Source organism: Phragmites australis, chromosome 1, assembly GCF_958298935.1.
Source record: "Phragmites australis chromosome 1, lpPhrAust1.1, whole genome shotgun sequence".
NCBI lineage: Eukaryota > Viridiplantae > Streptophyta > Magnoliopsida > Poales > Poaceae > Phragmites > Phragmites australis.
This window is the reverse complement of record NC_084921.1, coordinates 40,367,172-40,383,722: the sequence shown is the minus strand read 5'-3', so window position 1 is coordinate 40,383,722 and position 16,551 is coordinate 40,367,172. Positions and strand designations below refer to the sequence as shown.

At 40.9% G+C, this 16,551-nt stretch overlaps 1 protein-coding gene across 1 annotated transcript; it reads right to left on the bottom strand.

Annotated features, from left to right (window-relative positions):
- Window positions 1-5,341: 5,341 nt before the first annotated feature.
- LOC133918936 (vesicle transport v-SNARE 13-like) lies at window positions 5,342-9,634 on the bottom strand. The gene is made up of 5 exons (XM_062363078.1): window positions 9,296-9,634; window positions 9,134-9,192; window positions 8,661-8,849; window positions 6,992-7,162; window positions 5,342-5,710 (listed from the first exon to the last, which is right to left on the bottom strand). Exons 1-5 carry the CDS (start codon window positions 9,387-9,389, stop codon window positions 5,558-5,560), a joined length of 666 nt encoding a protein of 221 aa, XP_062219062.1. The 5' UTR covers window positions 9,390-9,634; the 3' UTR covers window positions 5,342-5,557.
- Between the last annotated feature and the right edge of the window lie 6,917 nt (window positions 9,635-16,551).

Below are 16,551 nucleotides of genomic sequence, written 5' to 3'. Positions count from 1 at the left end.
TGAAGATCAAGTGACTTAAGGTATAAAGTTGTAAATTAAGTTTTATGGACTAACCATGTGCTTTGTGTTTGAGAGTGAGTTGTGGTTGGGTTCCATAAGAAGATATGAGTTGAATTGAGATATTCAATATGCCAAGTTGGAAGAGTAAGATCAAGACAAGTTTAATGGATAACTTGTGTGCTTGATGCTTGCGGTTCATGCTTTGGTGGTGAACCAAATAAAGATAATACGAAAAGTGAAGTTTTCTATGCTTGGTGCGTGGGAAGCTATCAAGAGAGCTTTATTAAGTTTTCGGAGATTGAGTGAAGGTCAAGATGGAAGTGAGGATGATCATCGTCATCAAGAGAAGAGGAGATGATGATGAACCTTGAAGGACTATGAGAAATGTCAGGGCTTGGATGATGTGTTCGTTAAGTCCGATGGGATTGCTCAAGGTAAAGGTATAACTAGAATAAATTTTCTAGTTTTGTCGGTCTCAAGGAATTTGGTGAGATACCAGATTATATGATGAATAGCCATACTATCAAAAGGGGTTACTAAAAGCGTTACTCAATTGTTATGTCGAGTGGTCATACCATGCGCTTAGTGCGGGATGTGTTTATTTTGAGAGTTCGTTTTTGTAGTCCAAGATATCTAGAAGGTGTTTTAGATTTAACCCTTTGTGTTATCAGCCTTAATGACGAAAAATGGTTGTGGCTAAGCCTTAGTCATATTTGGTATGTTCCACGCGGTACCTAATATAATCTTGGAGGATTAAGCTTTGTAAATGGGTGAAAGTGTCAGAATTGGATTTTGGAGCATTCCTAGTTTTGATCCAATGTGCAAAATATTTCCAACGTCTAGTTTTTTCAAAGTGGGGTATAAATACCACTTGTCCTCCTAGTGTGTTTGGGGCTTTTTGGCTGACTTTGTGGTGCTGAGAAGATGTGTTAGAACTTGGTGTTCCACATTTGAGTACTCCAGTTCCATCTCTATCAAGAATTTGTGATATTCAAGCCTTTTTTTTTGGCTTAGTGAGGATAGAGTGAGGTGTGGGAGGTGTATGTAGCTTGGGTTGCTCACACGTATCTCATTAGCTGCGTGTGTTTGAGCACTTGGCATTGATTGTGCGCGAGTTCGTAGTTTGTTACTCTTGGAGACCACCGTCTCCTAGACGGCTCGATGGTGGATTATCGGCGATCTCCTCAAGTGAAGATTGTGAGGAGGCCTGAAAGTGATAGCGGAACTCACTATCTCTGGAGTGGAGAGGAGTTGGTCATAGTGGAGACGAGGAGTGCATGTGTGCAACCTCATGAGGAAAAATATCGAAAAAGATCCGACTCAAGTGTGTTCGAGCTTCCTCAATGGAGACATAGTATATCGGTGGATATCCGAACTTCGGTAACAAATTATTTGTCTTCGTATTTCCTTACTCTTGTGCATTACTTTGATATCTACATTTGTATGCTTATTTGTATGTGCATTGAATTAATTTTGTAATATTCAAATCTATCATTTTGCACTGATCAGATGTTCCGATGAACTGTATCAGAACATTAGATGAACAGCATCAGAACATCCGATTAGAGTTTATTGCATATCTTGCTAGATTTGAATAATCTTTGTCACCATATAGTTGTAACATTCACATTTGTTTAAGGTGATTATGCACTAGTTGAGCCTAGCATATTTAAGTTTTCACTTGTGAAAAATCCGTTAGTTTTATTACCACTGCAAGTTTAGGCCAACAATCAAAAGGGGATGACGTTTTGCAAAAACACTTATTCGCCTCTCCCATCTAGACGGCATCATTGTCCTTTCATATTATACGTGAATTAGCATGCCTTTGGAAAAAGGAAGAGCTTGAAGATATCATATATGGATGTATTATTCTGCATAATATAATAGTTAAGGATGAGAGAGACTCCTACATGTTGCGCCATGATAACATATATGAAGAAGGAAGATCTACCCGGCCAATAACAGGACTTGACCAGGGCTCCATTCATGGGTTTTCAAGTATCTTGGAAATAAACGATATTATCTGTGATAGAGAGACACATAAACGTCTAAAAATTGATATGGTGGAACATGTATGGCAAAAATTCAGTTGTCAGCAACCTTAAAGCTCATTACTTTGTCATCAACTCTATGTTTTATGTGTTCCTATCCATGCATGTTGCTTGTAATTTACAAGGTTTTCATCAGAACGATACTACTTAGCCATATCCATGCTACTGCATCTCAGGGCAAGTAATAAAAAAGAATTGTGCTTTTCAATTCCAGAGGCACCCACATCCATAGCAATATACAGAACATATACAAGGAAACAATCGATGAACCTTTCTGAGAACAGACGAAATTTACCTCTAATCCATGGAACAAACACCCACGATGCCATCGCCTCCGTGTAAGGGTTGTACAAGTCGAAGTCGAGGCCACCACATCTTGTCGTGGTCGAAGGTAGCGTCACTGGATCTAGTCATTGTCCAAGTCGAGGCCGTCGGATCTCGTCGTGGTCGAAGTTGGGGTCGTCAGATCTCATCGTAGTCGAAGCCGGGGTCACCGGGTCTAGAGGATTACGAAGCGGACAACAACGACAGCACGAGGGGAACCGATGGTGACGGCAAGACTACCTTATGCATGCTTGGATAGGAGCTGAAAGCTATGGGAGTGGTGGCACTCGGCGGTCAAACGAGAGGCAGCGCCGCAGTAGGGCAGGAAGGGGATGGAGGAGAGGGGAAAATCGCGCGAAAGATCTAAAGGAGGTTTGGAGTGAGCGATTTTTTTATTTAGTGGGTCCCATGCTTAGGTTTGCCTCTGATCTCAAACATTAGTTGCACCGTAACAAGTAAAATCAAATCATGTAAACCCCACATTAGGACTTGGTTGGGTTCCATATATTGAAGATGCCCTAATAGATACTTTTTAGAAAACACTATATAAAAAACCTAAAATTTCATCTATTTAAAAATAAAATCAATTTATAAAATAATGTTTACTTTTATTTAAGAACGGAGGAAATATATATTGCATGGTTTGTCTGTACAATCTACAACTACTAGAAGCTACATATACTCTTCCTGTTGCTGTACCAGCAGATTTGACAAGCAGCCACAGTACAAAATGTCTAGCAGTTGGTGCATCAGAGTCGCTTCGTACATTACAAAATGAGCGGAGCGTGCCTAGCGAGCGTGTATTTTTTAGAGCATTTGTACCAAGTTGGCCGGTCATCACATCTGATCCGGCATCTCGCTCTATATTTGCATGCATGGCTGACAAATAAAATTGAGAAAAGACTATGCGTACGACGTTTCCATGTACGACTCGGAAGAGCTGCTCAAGACTTGTCCTTGCCTGGGCCCACGTGAAGAAACACAGCGCACGGTGATTGGTGGAAGAGGAGGTACGCAGGTCGTAACTCCTGCGTCGTACGCATAGCATGATTTGGTGTACTACGCACGTACGTGCTAGCTAGAGGCTAGGCCCCGAACCAATATATAGCAGCCAAAGCAGTGGCCAGTATAAGGGTATCTGCAGCAGTTACTTAAATTTTTATTTAAAAAATATTATTATATATCTCCTATCATTATTATAGTATCGTTTATTTTTTTTTATCTCCAACAGCTACATATTTTTTCCTTCTACCTCTCTGTCAGCCTCTATAAACAGTACTGCTACAGTAACGGCGGCGTTTTTCTCCCCCCGTCCAACTGTTAGACTATGTAAACATCAGTATTGCTACAGTACCGTAAAATACTGTAGCACCCGAATCTGCAAATTTGACGAATTTACTGGAGTTGGCCTAAGTCAGGACGTCAGGTTATCTTAACCTGACTGCGTGTGCATACTTTAACATAATATATTCAAATAGATTATAGATATTTTATCTAAAACAACATGTATTTATAATTAGATGGGGCAGTAATATGTGAACACGATGGATCTACCTGTGCATATCTCTACCTCCCGATGTTCTGTTGGAACGTGAACGGCCGTTGGGACTTAGAAACACTACCATAACACAAACATGCACCGCGAGATTAATTTGATCCTGATCGAGTGAACGAATACTCTATGCAGAAATCAATTAAAGGGCGGTTAGTAACTAGTTTGTCCTTCGCCGTAACAGGGACAGGTTCTCTTCGGCTGCAATTTGGTCACCTGACGTGAGCTCTCGGGACTCTGAACAATTGGGACCTGGGCGCCAAGTCCACCACCAGCCGAGCAGAGGCAAGTCTACAGTGACAGCAGCTTGGACCGTAGACTTTGATTAGGGATGTACACCTCTGGTTGTCCGTTTGAGTTTGGGGTCGATCGGCCGGCCGGTGCGTGTGGCGTCACGGCTGATTCGATCAGGAACCATCCATGACGCGTTCGTCCACATGATGCCGTGGGACTGAGCATCTGGCAATCCGAAGCGGAGATGAAATCGCTGGATCGCTCGCGTTTCCTCCTTTCTGCCGAGCGGTATCGCATCACGGTCGTTTTGAGAGGAGGGGGGGGGGGGGGGTTCTGTTCTGATCGATGCAACACAGGTGGCTGGCACCCGTTCCGTCACAGGTTTTACTCCTGCTTACGTGGCTGGAGACATACATGAAACGGCTAGCGCTCACCGTTTCCTATTCCAGCATTGGCAAGCCTTTGAAATCCCATCGTTAGAAAAAGCGGCAGATGTCTACAGTAGCCCGCTTCAGCCACTGGTTCGAAGGCTGGGTGCTTCGTATCAAGCTACAGCATCAGTACCACTGGCACAAGGACCACGGTGCCACCTCTATGGTGCAACAACAAAATTGTTTTCCCCAGCCTCTCAAGTGTCCCAACTAGTTCTCTGTCATGTCCTCTTCAGTAATCGGCATACAAGCCACCGTCCGTTCCCATCCATAGCATCGAGCTTTGGCATCCCACGGGATTATTATTGCCTATCAACAATTCATCAGGTACCACCATCAATATCTGATACAGGCGCCGCCCGTTTCCCCCCGTACTCTCCAAATGGGCTGCACATCAAGCACAAGATACGGCCGCCTCATCGCGTACAACGGTACAACCCACTTGCCAACTGGTTCTGCAGCTGCAGTACTGCACTGATGATAGACCTGCACCTCCTGCGTTAGCTTGCTTCAGCATGCACACCAGCACAGAAGCTGCGAGGCCCCACCTATCAGTCTATTACTCAATCAGTCAGGAAGCATCTGCCGAAACCCTAGCACGCCAACAATAACAGACTAGCCACAGTGCTGCCTAATCACAATAATTGTAAGGGGGACAGCGACAACAGTTCAGATGTACAAACACCCACTAGTTTAACATAACAGGAAGAACAGCCTCTATGGTACAACAGAACAGAGCACTTCAAACAGAGACTCAATAAAAGTGAACTTTTCTCACTTTTTGGCCAGTTTACATAATTGAAGTGTCTGTGTCACTGTACATAACATGGGCCACTTGAAGTTTACAAATTTTGGGAAACAAATGAGCTTGGAGAGACATGCGTTGCTCAATACACAGCATTCAGACAACTCTTATCGCACAATTACTGAACACATATATGTGGAGAACCTACCTGGAGGCAGGTTTAATGAGTGAGCTTGAAGTACAGTATGATAAGAATGGCCAGAACAAGAGTTGCCATGATGCCCCCAATTATCCACTTGTTCCTGTCCATCCTCTTTGACATTGCTGCCAAGATCTTTTTGCTCTTCCCAATGTTATCATCGACTCCGTGCAACTATGAGCAAGAGGACGACGATGTCATTAATAGTTTTATAACAAAAAAAACAGATTAGCGTACCAAGGATGTGGATCATGCCGCAAGTATTTTAGTTACTTTTCTACAGGAATTATAGGATATGTACTGAACCGATTGATTCCGCAGAAATATAATTTTTATATTCAACTTCAACAATGAATGAATGGACATGTGTTGCAAGCAAGTTCTATTAAGGGATGTCATTGTTGCTCTTTACAGCCAAGAGAGCAATGCAATGGGATCTTTTTTTCTAAATTATAAAAGAATTATAATCAGAGACTACGGATTTTTTTCTCTTTTTTATGCAGTCATCAACCCTTCGCACTCATAAATCGGAGTAGGAAAATCCCATCCTCATTCATAAAGAAGATATATAGATAGCACATCAGAAATACATGATCACCCTAGTGGAGTGGACTAACAGGCCTGGAGACGTGCACTGCGTAATCCCTAAAGCAGTATTCCCTCCATTTCTTTTATAAGGCATATAATTTTCTCCATCTTCTTTCAAAATATATGGCATGCATGCGAATTTATTGATGTTTACCTTCTTCGGCGTACATTTATCACATATTCTCACCTACATGCAATCACTAACTATTCTCCCTCATGGTTCAAATGCATTTAAATAGGTGTAGCCAGATCATTTTCTCTTCTCTTTCCTTTGGTTTCATACTCCTTAATTCTTGTGCCCACACCTAATACGCCCTATATTTTGAAAAGGAGGGAGTACAATCTAATCTTTGGCATATGCACATAAGCATTATAGAAATGGTGAGCTTTCGCCAAAGTTCAAATTATTCATGTAAGAAACAAAATTAAGTATGCACGTGGAGTGATTGGACAGAATTACTTAGTCCATGGATAAAAAGCCTTCCACCCTGGGCAATGAAAAAAGAGATTGAATAATGGATTGTTCAGGAGACAGATTCAGACTGCTCCACCTAATACAATATTTGATCTGCTAGAAGGACTAACTTTTTATTTTCATAAGATATCCTGCACAAATCAAAAGCCAAACTAAACTTGCTATAAGTAAATCCAAAAAAGAGTAATGCAATCCACAACCTAACTAGTGGTATGGTTATATATGTTTTGCAGGTAACAATTATTGCAGCTGCTCTACTTGTAAAGCCAGAAAACAACATACAGGTTGGTTGAAATAATGAACAGAAGAAATAAGTAGTAGAACCAACGGTGTCCCATTATCAGGAAAATAAATCCAAAAAATAAGTAGGACTGTTAAGACAGAATACATACAGTGGTATGAGCATGTAGCAGTGACTGTCGTTGTAGGTGAAGGTCCTGAAGAATTGACACACCAAGATCTTCTGTCTCCAACATAGTTCTTCGGCTCTCTTTAATTCTGTCAGTGGACTGATTCAGTCTTTCTGTAGTCATCAGCAACCTTCCTCTCTGATCAGTAGACACCTGAGCCACGCAATAGTCCCACAAGTTTGACATGAGTACTACGAATAAAAATTGCAAGAACCATGAGATAAAATGCCTGAACATATCAAAATCAGCATAACAACACAGCATAATCTTATACCAAGATAAACATTAAAAAATGCAAAGGCAGCATTCCTAGAACGTATAGTGAAATCCAGGAATAGGTAAAGCGGGTAATCTATTTCCTTTCGCTAGATATTAAACAGCATTCCAGAACAAGTAATGAATTTATTGTTAGTTCAGCTGGTGCATATCTCCTGAAATATGCGAAACATTTATTATGTAAAGAACAGGTATTGACAAGTAATTTATAATAGGATAAGCAGATGAAGATATGATTATGTGGTTTCCTTTAGTCAAACTACAGAAGTATGCTATGGAGATAAGAACGACAAGGTCATATATAAGATGCATCTGTAAACTGTAATAGTTCTGTCTTATCTAATGAACAGTATAACAATACAGATCGATAGGGAATGACCAAAGATTTCTTGCTTCTATCATGGTTTCCACCATTTTATTTCATTCAATGTCAATATGAAGAAGATGCTTAAGATAAACCAAATGCTATCAACTCCCAAAACTTGAGGGAAGCGCAGTTAATGAAGGATATATGGAGATAAAGGTGATCAGCCACCATGATGCCAAATCAGTGATGTCGAAGAAGATAAGCCATTAAGAATTAAAATATAAAAATATTAATCAGGGCAGCTATATCTGATATATGCTTCTAAGTTCCAACATGTAGCATGATATCTCATATAGAATAAAGTATGTAATCAAGCCAAATAAGCATGCACATATGAGGGAAGTCATTGACTAAGTCTTGATTGTCAGACATGAATGAGTGCAAACAACATATATAAACTCGTTGACAGGATCATGCCACAAAGCCGTGCCGCTAAAACTTGAATGCTCAGCTGGCTTTATCAACATCCATATCTGTCTAACTACAGGACCTAGCAAATCTGTAAATTGAATTACCCATTGACAATAAAATTAAACTGTAACCTGGAAAAGATTTTATATTCCTACTTCACATGTCTCATTGCTACAATGATGCACAATGTTGCAAGATAAGACTGAAATACAGACTGTATTATCATTGTATGAGCTCATAATCTAACTAAGTTCAATATAACACCATCAATCATGTACACCAAATCTCATCTAGGGCCTATAGGGGTAGAGATACATAAGGAAAAAAAAAAAGGCATACTTGTCGGTCATCAATTCAGTGCCAACCATGTTGCCTTATATGAAGCACAACATTTTAAAGTACAAATGTGGATACTTATCAGTGATTACTACTAGCTCACAGGCATCAGACCTGTCACACCTTTGTTCCGATGCAATATGCAATAAATGTTCTGATGTGGTATAGGTTACGTACTACAGCATCAATGTACTTAAACGTTATGTAGACAGAAGTTTTGCTGGAAAGCATGAAGCTATTGATAGGAATTGGGGAGCTCACCGCGAGCGTGTCAGCCATGCCAGCCTCAAGGAGCTCCTCCCTGGTAGTCTGCTTGGCATTTGGCGCCGAGATCCTCTTGAGCTCACTCTTGAGGTTGTTGAGGTCAGATTTGTACTCCCTCAGCTTTGCAAGCAAACCTGCCTTCACGCTGGGCTGCAAGCTCCTCGCCTCCAGGTCCATCTTACGAATCTGTAACCGCATAAAAACGAAAACATGGGATACTGCCTCCCCAACCTCCCTTAACAAAACAAAGGCACATACAACCAATCTACAGAACTCCCACGAAATCCTATATCAACACCGACAGAAACGCAAAAAACCCACTAAGATGTTTCTACTTTCTACGACCTCCCAAAATCGCCAGTCCAGCTCCAATTGCTTTCCCACAGCAGAATGAAAGGCAACATAATCGTATGACCGTGCAGGCAAGGGGATCCCCCAAAATAAAATGTAGTATAGTAGTATCTATTTACCAGCGATTCAGCTTCCTCCACGCCCGACTGGATCTCGGACAGCTTCTGCTTCTTCTTCTCTGCGGAGATCCCACCGAATTCTCAAACAAACAGAAAAGGAGAAGCTCCCCGACGAAATCGCGAACGGAAGCTGGATTAAACAGAGGGGTGGGTTTGGTTTACCTCCATCGAGGGCGGAGGCGGCGGTGCACTTGCGGGAGAGGGAGGCGGAGGCCTCGCAGTACTGCCGCTCGTAGCCCTCGAACACCTCGCTCATGGCTGCTGCTCGCGGCTCGCCTCGATCTCCTCCTCCCACCCGCGCCCCCAAATCTCACACCGAAATCACCCCGGCGAAACGATCCGCAGAAGCAGCCCCGCGGCGTCGGATCGAGCGGACGGAAGAGGCGAATTCGACGGCGACTCGATCCGCGCGGCTGTGCGAGGGGAAATTTTGGGGTGGCTTCGACTTTGATCGGCTCAGGATTGGGGAAACGGAATACAATAGATGAGGGATTAGCACATTGGCGCTATTCGCTTCTAGAGACTGCGTCGTGGGCCCGGGAGGTTAGTGGTTGTCGCGGGCTTGAGCAAGCGACCGACGACGGAAGGTGACTCCGCGCGGCCCCGGCACGGCGTTCCGGCTCGGTAAAAGCTACATTCAAGATCGGCTAAATAAATCTGGCTCCAAGCCGGTGAGTCCCTTATTCAATAATTTAATAATTTATATTTTTACTTAGAAATAAAGAAGAAAGTTTACGAATTTCAACAGTTAATGAGCCGAGCTCGAGCTCGTCTTTAGATTCGGTCGGCAACTCAGGCTCATTAAAATTTTTGTCGAGCTCGACTCGTTGACAGTCCTATAGACGGATGGATGGCTCGCAATGGTTTCCCTTTTGCACCACTGAGACATCAGCAATGAGAAATCCTCTTCTCTTGAATGTTGTTCCTGTACCGCTTTGTGTAGTGGAATTTAGTCTGTCATAGAAATCTTTGTTAAATCTAGTAGCAATTTTATGTTATAGTTTTTTTTAAAAAAAAATGCTCCTAATTAACTGCACCATCCAAATCTAAAAAGAAATAAGCATTTTTCAAAAGTCACCGCAACGACAAACAGAGCCTGAGTCCATAATAAGCTGGTCACACAAGTGAGATCTCTATTAATCAGTTGAAGCTTGAAAGAGAGCTATAGTTGTCGTGCTTAAAAGTTTAAAGAACAAGTTATTATTATACTAAAGTTTTACCAGAATGTGACGATTATTGAGATATGCGGTGGAGCCCAGTTTGAAAGTTTTGCACCAAAACACAGCTATACTTGAAACTTGATGATGATGAGATGGTTGCGAGTCCATCATGTTTCTAACTATCTGATTTATCCATCATGAACAAAGTTTTGGCACAATAATTCAACACTCTTATCTAGGGACAATAATGATCGTATTCCTTTGGCTTTGGATTCCACGAGCATAAAGTTGTTGTACCATACATGACCCTATAGCAAATTTTGTTTTGGCACATTACAAATTCGTGGCTCCTACTTATATGATATTAGATCTAAATAAATTATATAAAATATTAAAAAATATTAATAGTTAAACGGATCGTACCGTACTGATCCGTCGTGCCGTGGCTCCGATCCAAATACTACTCAAACCGTCATGCCGTACCATGCCTGAGCCGAGTCAAAATGACATGCCTCATGTCGATCTATTTAGTCTGACCCACTTAACCACCTTTGTGTATGCATAGATTTGCATAGCTCAAACTTCAAGCCGAAGCCACAGTGGACGGGAGACGACAGAATTTGCGAGTGAAGGTATAAGTTGTTCGAAAAATTAGACACTAAACAGAAAGGTGTGCTACGCTGCGTCCGTTATGCATTGGATGTCGGGGAAAGAGATTGTTTGCAGTTGTTTCAGCCTTTTATGCTATCATTTGTTATTCGGGCAACGTAAGTGATCTTTGTTTTTTGTTTACAAACAACACATAGTGTAAAGCGAAATTATATGTATTACAACCGAAAGGAAATACACCCAGCAAGCATAATTTGAACAGAGATTGTAAGTACCTGAAGTACATAACTATTCAGCTTATATTTTCAAGTTGAGCCCACACATAGGAAATACACCCAGCAAGCATAATTTGAACAGAGAAGAGGCATCATATGATCGAGGCTTTGGTTCATGCTGCATCACTCACTGCATACCGGAGTCGTTATTGTGAACAAATCCGAGCAGAGCCACATGATAAGTGATACCGGAGTTGTTTATGGATTCTTTTAATAATATTATTTTAATAAAAAAATTGAAAAAATAATAGTTAAATTCAAAAAATTATAAGAATATATATCTATCGATACGCAGAGTGCCGATTTCATACGTGGTTGTGGACTCGGGGACTTGTCGAGTGGTGGGTCCAGTAAAGAAGGTGTCACGTAAGTTATTTGTAGTGCCAAGGGACATGTCGGCAATCCTCATGTTGGCAGGTGACGTGTCATTATCTGTCGGCACGCAGAATGCCGACAGGTGTTACATTGTGTCGACAGGCCTATTTATAATCCTAAGCAAAGATTCCTCTCCCACACGCGACCGTTGCAATAAAGAGACATTGTGGGTAGGCGAGCGTAGACGGCGACGCGCGAGCGTGCGGGAGGCGGGCGGTGGCGTGCGGGCAAGCGGCGGCGGCTACACCAGTGAGTTTTTTTAAGAAATAGTTAGAAATTTAGGAGCAGTTAGTCCCGGCATGTGTTTTGTACCTAAGATCAAAACACACGTATTTTCAACATATACTATCACAACGAAACTAAATAAAGAGCAGGTAATTAATATTATATTACAAGTTCTTAAATATCAATAATTTACAATAATTTGTAACAAAAAAGAGCTAGAAGGACAATAAAATAGATCATATCTTAAACAATAAAAGAAACTACACAGCGGAAGATAAAAGTTATGAACAATAAAAGATAGGTGGAGCCATATGTCCTTAGGCTCCACCCCAAAATAACGTCACCCAAGTAGTTGCCTACTCATGTCCGCCATCAACGTTGGTGGGCATGAAGTAGCCAAACATTAGCTCCTCATCACCATTAGCACATGAAAGAGTAGCACGAGTACGAAGTTACTCGCAAGACCTAATCCATAATGGGTATATATAAATAACCCGACTCCAAAGGTTATGCATTTGGATGTTAGAAAAAAAACGACCACATTATTAAGTAAATTCATAAGCAAAAGTAAATTTAGACACTATCATGTAAGCATCTATACTTAATCACACGCATCATTCTAACCCATAAACACCAACATAAACATATATACAACTAGAACCATAATAACTCATCAACAAACATCTCCATCCATATCCCAACATACCAATCCACATTATCCCATGTTCGTGACTTTACGACTGTTGTAAATAGACATAAGCATGCTCATGACTGAGAGCACTGTAATTCAAATTGTTTTTACACCTTGTAGGGGTACTCTTTTACCCACAAGACTTGAGGACCATATGGCTTGCGTGACCACACAGGTTCACACAAGAGGTACTCATGTTAACCTTTCTCAAGTATAAGCTCCAACCTATTGGAACATACGTCTCCAGGTATGGGAGTCATCTAGAACTACTCACATAGCAAACTAGATACCCTTACAAGCCTATTATGCCGACAATACCCGAGACGTTCAAGCCAAAAGATCACAGTTACATGAGGTATTCGGCTTATCGTTCCCATATGCGACATGTGGTAAGCTTGAAAAGTGCTAAAGCTAACTGCAACAACAGTTGGTGCTTAACCACGCAAGCGGTTTATGGCATCCGGATTCCTCTCCTAAACTACACCAAGGAACTCCTTCGATATGGAAGATACCCCTAATACAACCCAATGTCATTATCATCGAGAACAATAAGTAAACCCTATAGCTCGTGAACGATATAGAATATTCCACTCGACTTCTATCGATGACCTATGCATTTTTAAGCATCTCAGTTAACCTTTGCAGTTAGACATCAACAATATCATGCCTGATTTACAAGAGTGAGGATCATCAACAATACAAAGTAAAGGTAATGCATCAACATATGTTGTACCCATACAACCCGATATAAGACTCACTAATCATGCAAACATACATAAAGCATAATTTATCAATTTAAATACCTTTGACCCAAAATAGCAGGTTGAGTATGCTTAAATGCTTGCCTTGTTGCTCTGATACCTGCCTGATACTACCCACGCAACACATGAAATTTTAGACCGCCTCGGTCGTGCTCGCTCACACTCCGGATCTTTGTTCTCTAAGAAAGAACGCATGCAATGTGATGAACATGAATGAGGTGCAAGATGTATACTACAAGATGCATAACAATCGATGATGCATCATAATAACAAGTTAAAATTGCAATACATGCGAAAGAACATGTTGATGACTAGCTTAATGGACAACCAACGATCAATACATCCACTGATGAATAGTGCTCTGACCACTATAAATAGTGCTTCTACCACGATAAACAGTTTTCCGATCACTATAAACAGTGCTTCGACCATGATGAATAGTATTCTGACAACTATAAACAGTATCTCTGACCAGTGAACAGTACTTTAGGACCACAACTAGTGACTACGACCAGTGGTCATGACCAGTGAGGCAATCAATGACCACAGTTTGTTTCAGCAGTTGGCCTTTGAACATGTGAAAGAGCTGGTCAAATTCAAGTATATGGAAACATCAAACATGTAGTTGAATCCACTAATCACCAACAATGAAGTTTACTATCTAAATAACTCCAGAAAATTGACAGAATCCGGAAGTTCTGGGTTGAACTCGGAAGCGATTTTTACTTTTACTCGGAAGTTCCAGGTCAAGTCCGGAACTTCCAGATTGGGCCAGAATGTTCGGGTTAGCTTCCAGGTGAGTGCTCTCTGTTTGGCTTTGCTCCGTTTATCTTGGAATTTCCAGGCTATACCCGAAACTTTTAGGTGGTCAGATTTTTCTAGGTGAGGCTCCGAGCGAGGGGACTCTGTTAAACCTAACTCAGGGTATTCGGAACTTTCAGGTTCTAACTCGGAACTTCTGGGTTGAGCAAACTTGAGCTGATTCAACTCGCATGTTAAATCTACCCCACATAAACCTGCATATGTACTATATAAAGGGTTCTAGACTCAGTCATCAACCTAGCAACTCGATTTCCTAGCTCAAACTCATCCAAATTCCTCTTTTGCTCAAAATCATCAAGAAGTCGAGGCACTTTGCAACGAAGCTCCAAAACTTGGATTTCGACCAACTAAAGCGTGCATTCGAGCTATGGGATCCTAGGGACTTACCCAAGGTCCTTTGCCGAGACCCGTGACTATTAGTGGAATGAGGAAGCAGGGGAAAAACTCAGGGAAGAGAAAAATGTCGATGCTCCTCGTTCTTCAACCAAGAACACCAAAAGACGTCAAAATCGGCTCGAATCCTTCAGGAATGCGCAAGCAACTTGGATGGATGGGAAGCTTAGGAGCTAAGGATCGCTTGGTACCATATATGTACCTCGGTTTCGCTTCTAGAAGGAGGAATCCGAGGAGAGAGAGAGGGGGGGAGAGCTCCTTGCTCTTGGCCGGTTGGGAGGAGAGGGAGCACGGGAGAGAGTGAGGGAGAGAGAGAGAGAGAGAGAGAGAGAGAGAGAGAGAGAGAGAGAGAGGGAGTGGATGGGGCTGCTACCCAATTGAGAAATGGGGTGGTTGGTCCACCCATGTGAGCCCCATTTGCTATAGAGATAAGATATTTTTAATGCATATTCTATTCTTTTCTCTCCTAAAATCCTTTCTCTCATCCTATTGACTCAAAACGAAGTGTACTAGTGCCCTAGAACAAAATAACTCAAAATTAAGCATGAAGATTATGAAGCATAATTATGCTTAGATACCTGATTGTGGATTTTGGGACGTGATAATATGAATAGTTAGAAAAAATTGAAATTAGGAAAAACAGTAAGATATGAAATTAGGAAATAGTTAAAAAGATATCAGGTGATTTAGAAAAATGAAATAAAATATTTAGAAATTAGGAATAATTTGAAATATTAGAAAAACTATAGGATACTTAAAAACAGTAGAGAATAGTTAAAAATATTATAAGTACTTAGAAAAAATAATAGAAAATAGTTAAAAATATTAGAGAAATGTAGAATAAAGTAGATAATTTAGTAAAATAACTATATGAAATTTAGAATAGAGTAGGTATGGTTTGGAAATTAGCTATAGGTAGAAAATATAGTATTGTTAGTTAGGAAATATAAAATAGTTGAAAATTTTGAAATATTTCAGTAATTTAGAGTTGAAATATGTTATTTAATGTTCTTCAAAAAATTGATATTATTCGACGTAGAATAAAGAAGTTAGCATAGAGCATACATAGTTCGGACAATTTAGAATAGTTTGAAGTCGAATTGTTATGAATATGTAGTACAAATATTCCATAGTTGTAGGATATTTAGAATGGAAATAGAGTATATTTTTTGGTAGCATTATATTTAGATTGGTATAGTATCAACATAAAGTGTATAGTAGCGGTGATGATGGTTATGTAGAATACAAGTGTTGAGGTTGAATAGATATTGTATTCGTTGATGTTGTATGTTGATTACAATTAATTAACTTGAAGGAGTATAGTATGGTTGTTGAATCAGGGATATCGACCTTATTGGGGTTCAATGTTTTTTACGGCCCTGGATATATCATGCATTGTGACAGTGGGGTGGATTTGAGTAACTTTCAGTATTTGGACACGGACATGAGTAGTCCAGGAGAGATGCGACGGACCCATGTGTTAGGTTGGCTGTATACTCTGCTGCAAGTTAGTCCGGCACATCAGTGGCTGACGGTGAAGGTTCTGATTCCAAGGCGTCACGAAACAGGATGGCAGTGGGAGTTATGGGAGATTACATATTAGAAGAAATTGCAGCAATTTGTGTCACTGGAGATGAGACAGATTTTTCCTACTGCATCCTTGTAGAAGCGAGCGATCTTTGTTCAACAGAGGCTAACCATAGCACCATAGAAGTTGTTGGTGAAAATGTTATTGATGAGGAGCATGAGAGTGCGGTTCTGGAGGTTCCCTTGCGAACTAGTGCATCGATTGAGATAGAAATGGCAACATAAGAACGTAACGACGGGGAAGATTATTAGGCAGCGATGCTTGTTGATTAGGAGGAGCGGGACGAGACACTTGTGGACCAGATGGAGGCAAATGATAATGAGTTCCGCACATTAGTGGACTCAGGTGCATGAATTCTAGAAGAATGGGCGAATTTTACATTAGAGAAGTTGACAATGAATGATGGACACGAGTCTTCATGGTAGTATGATTCCATTATGGTGAACAAAGGGCAGATGTTTCATGATAAGGTCCATCTACAGCATGCAGTGAAGAGATAGTGTTTCTTGGAGTAGAGAC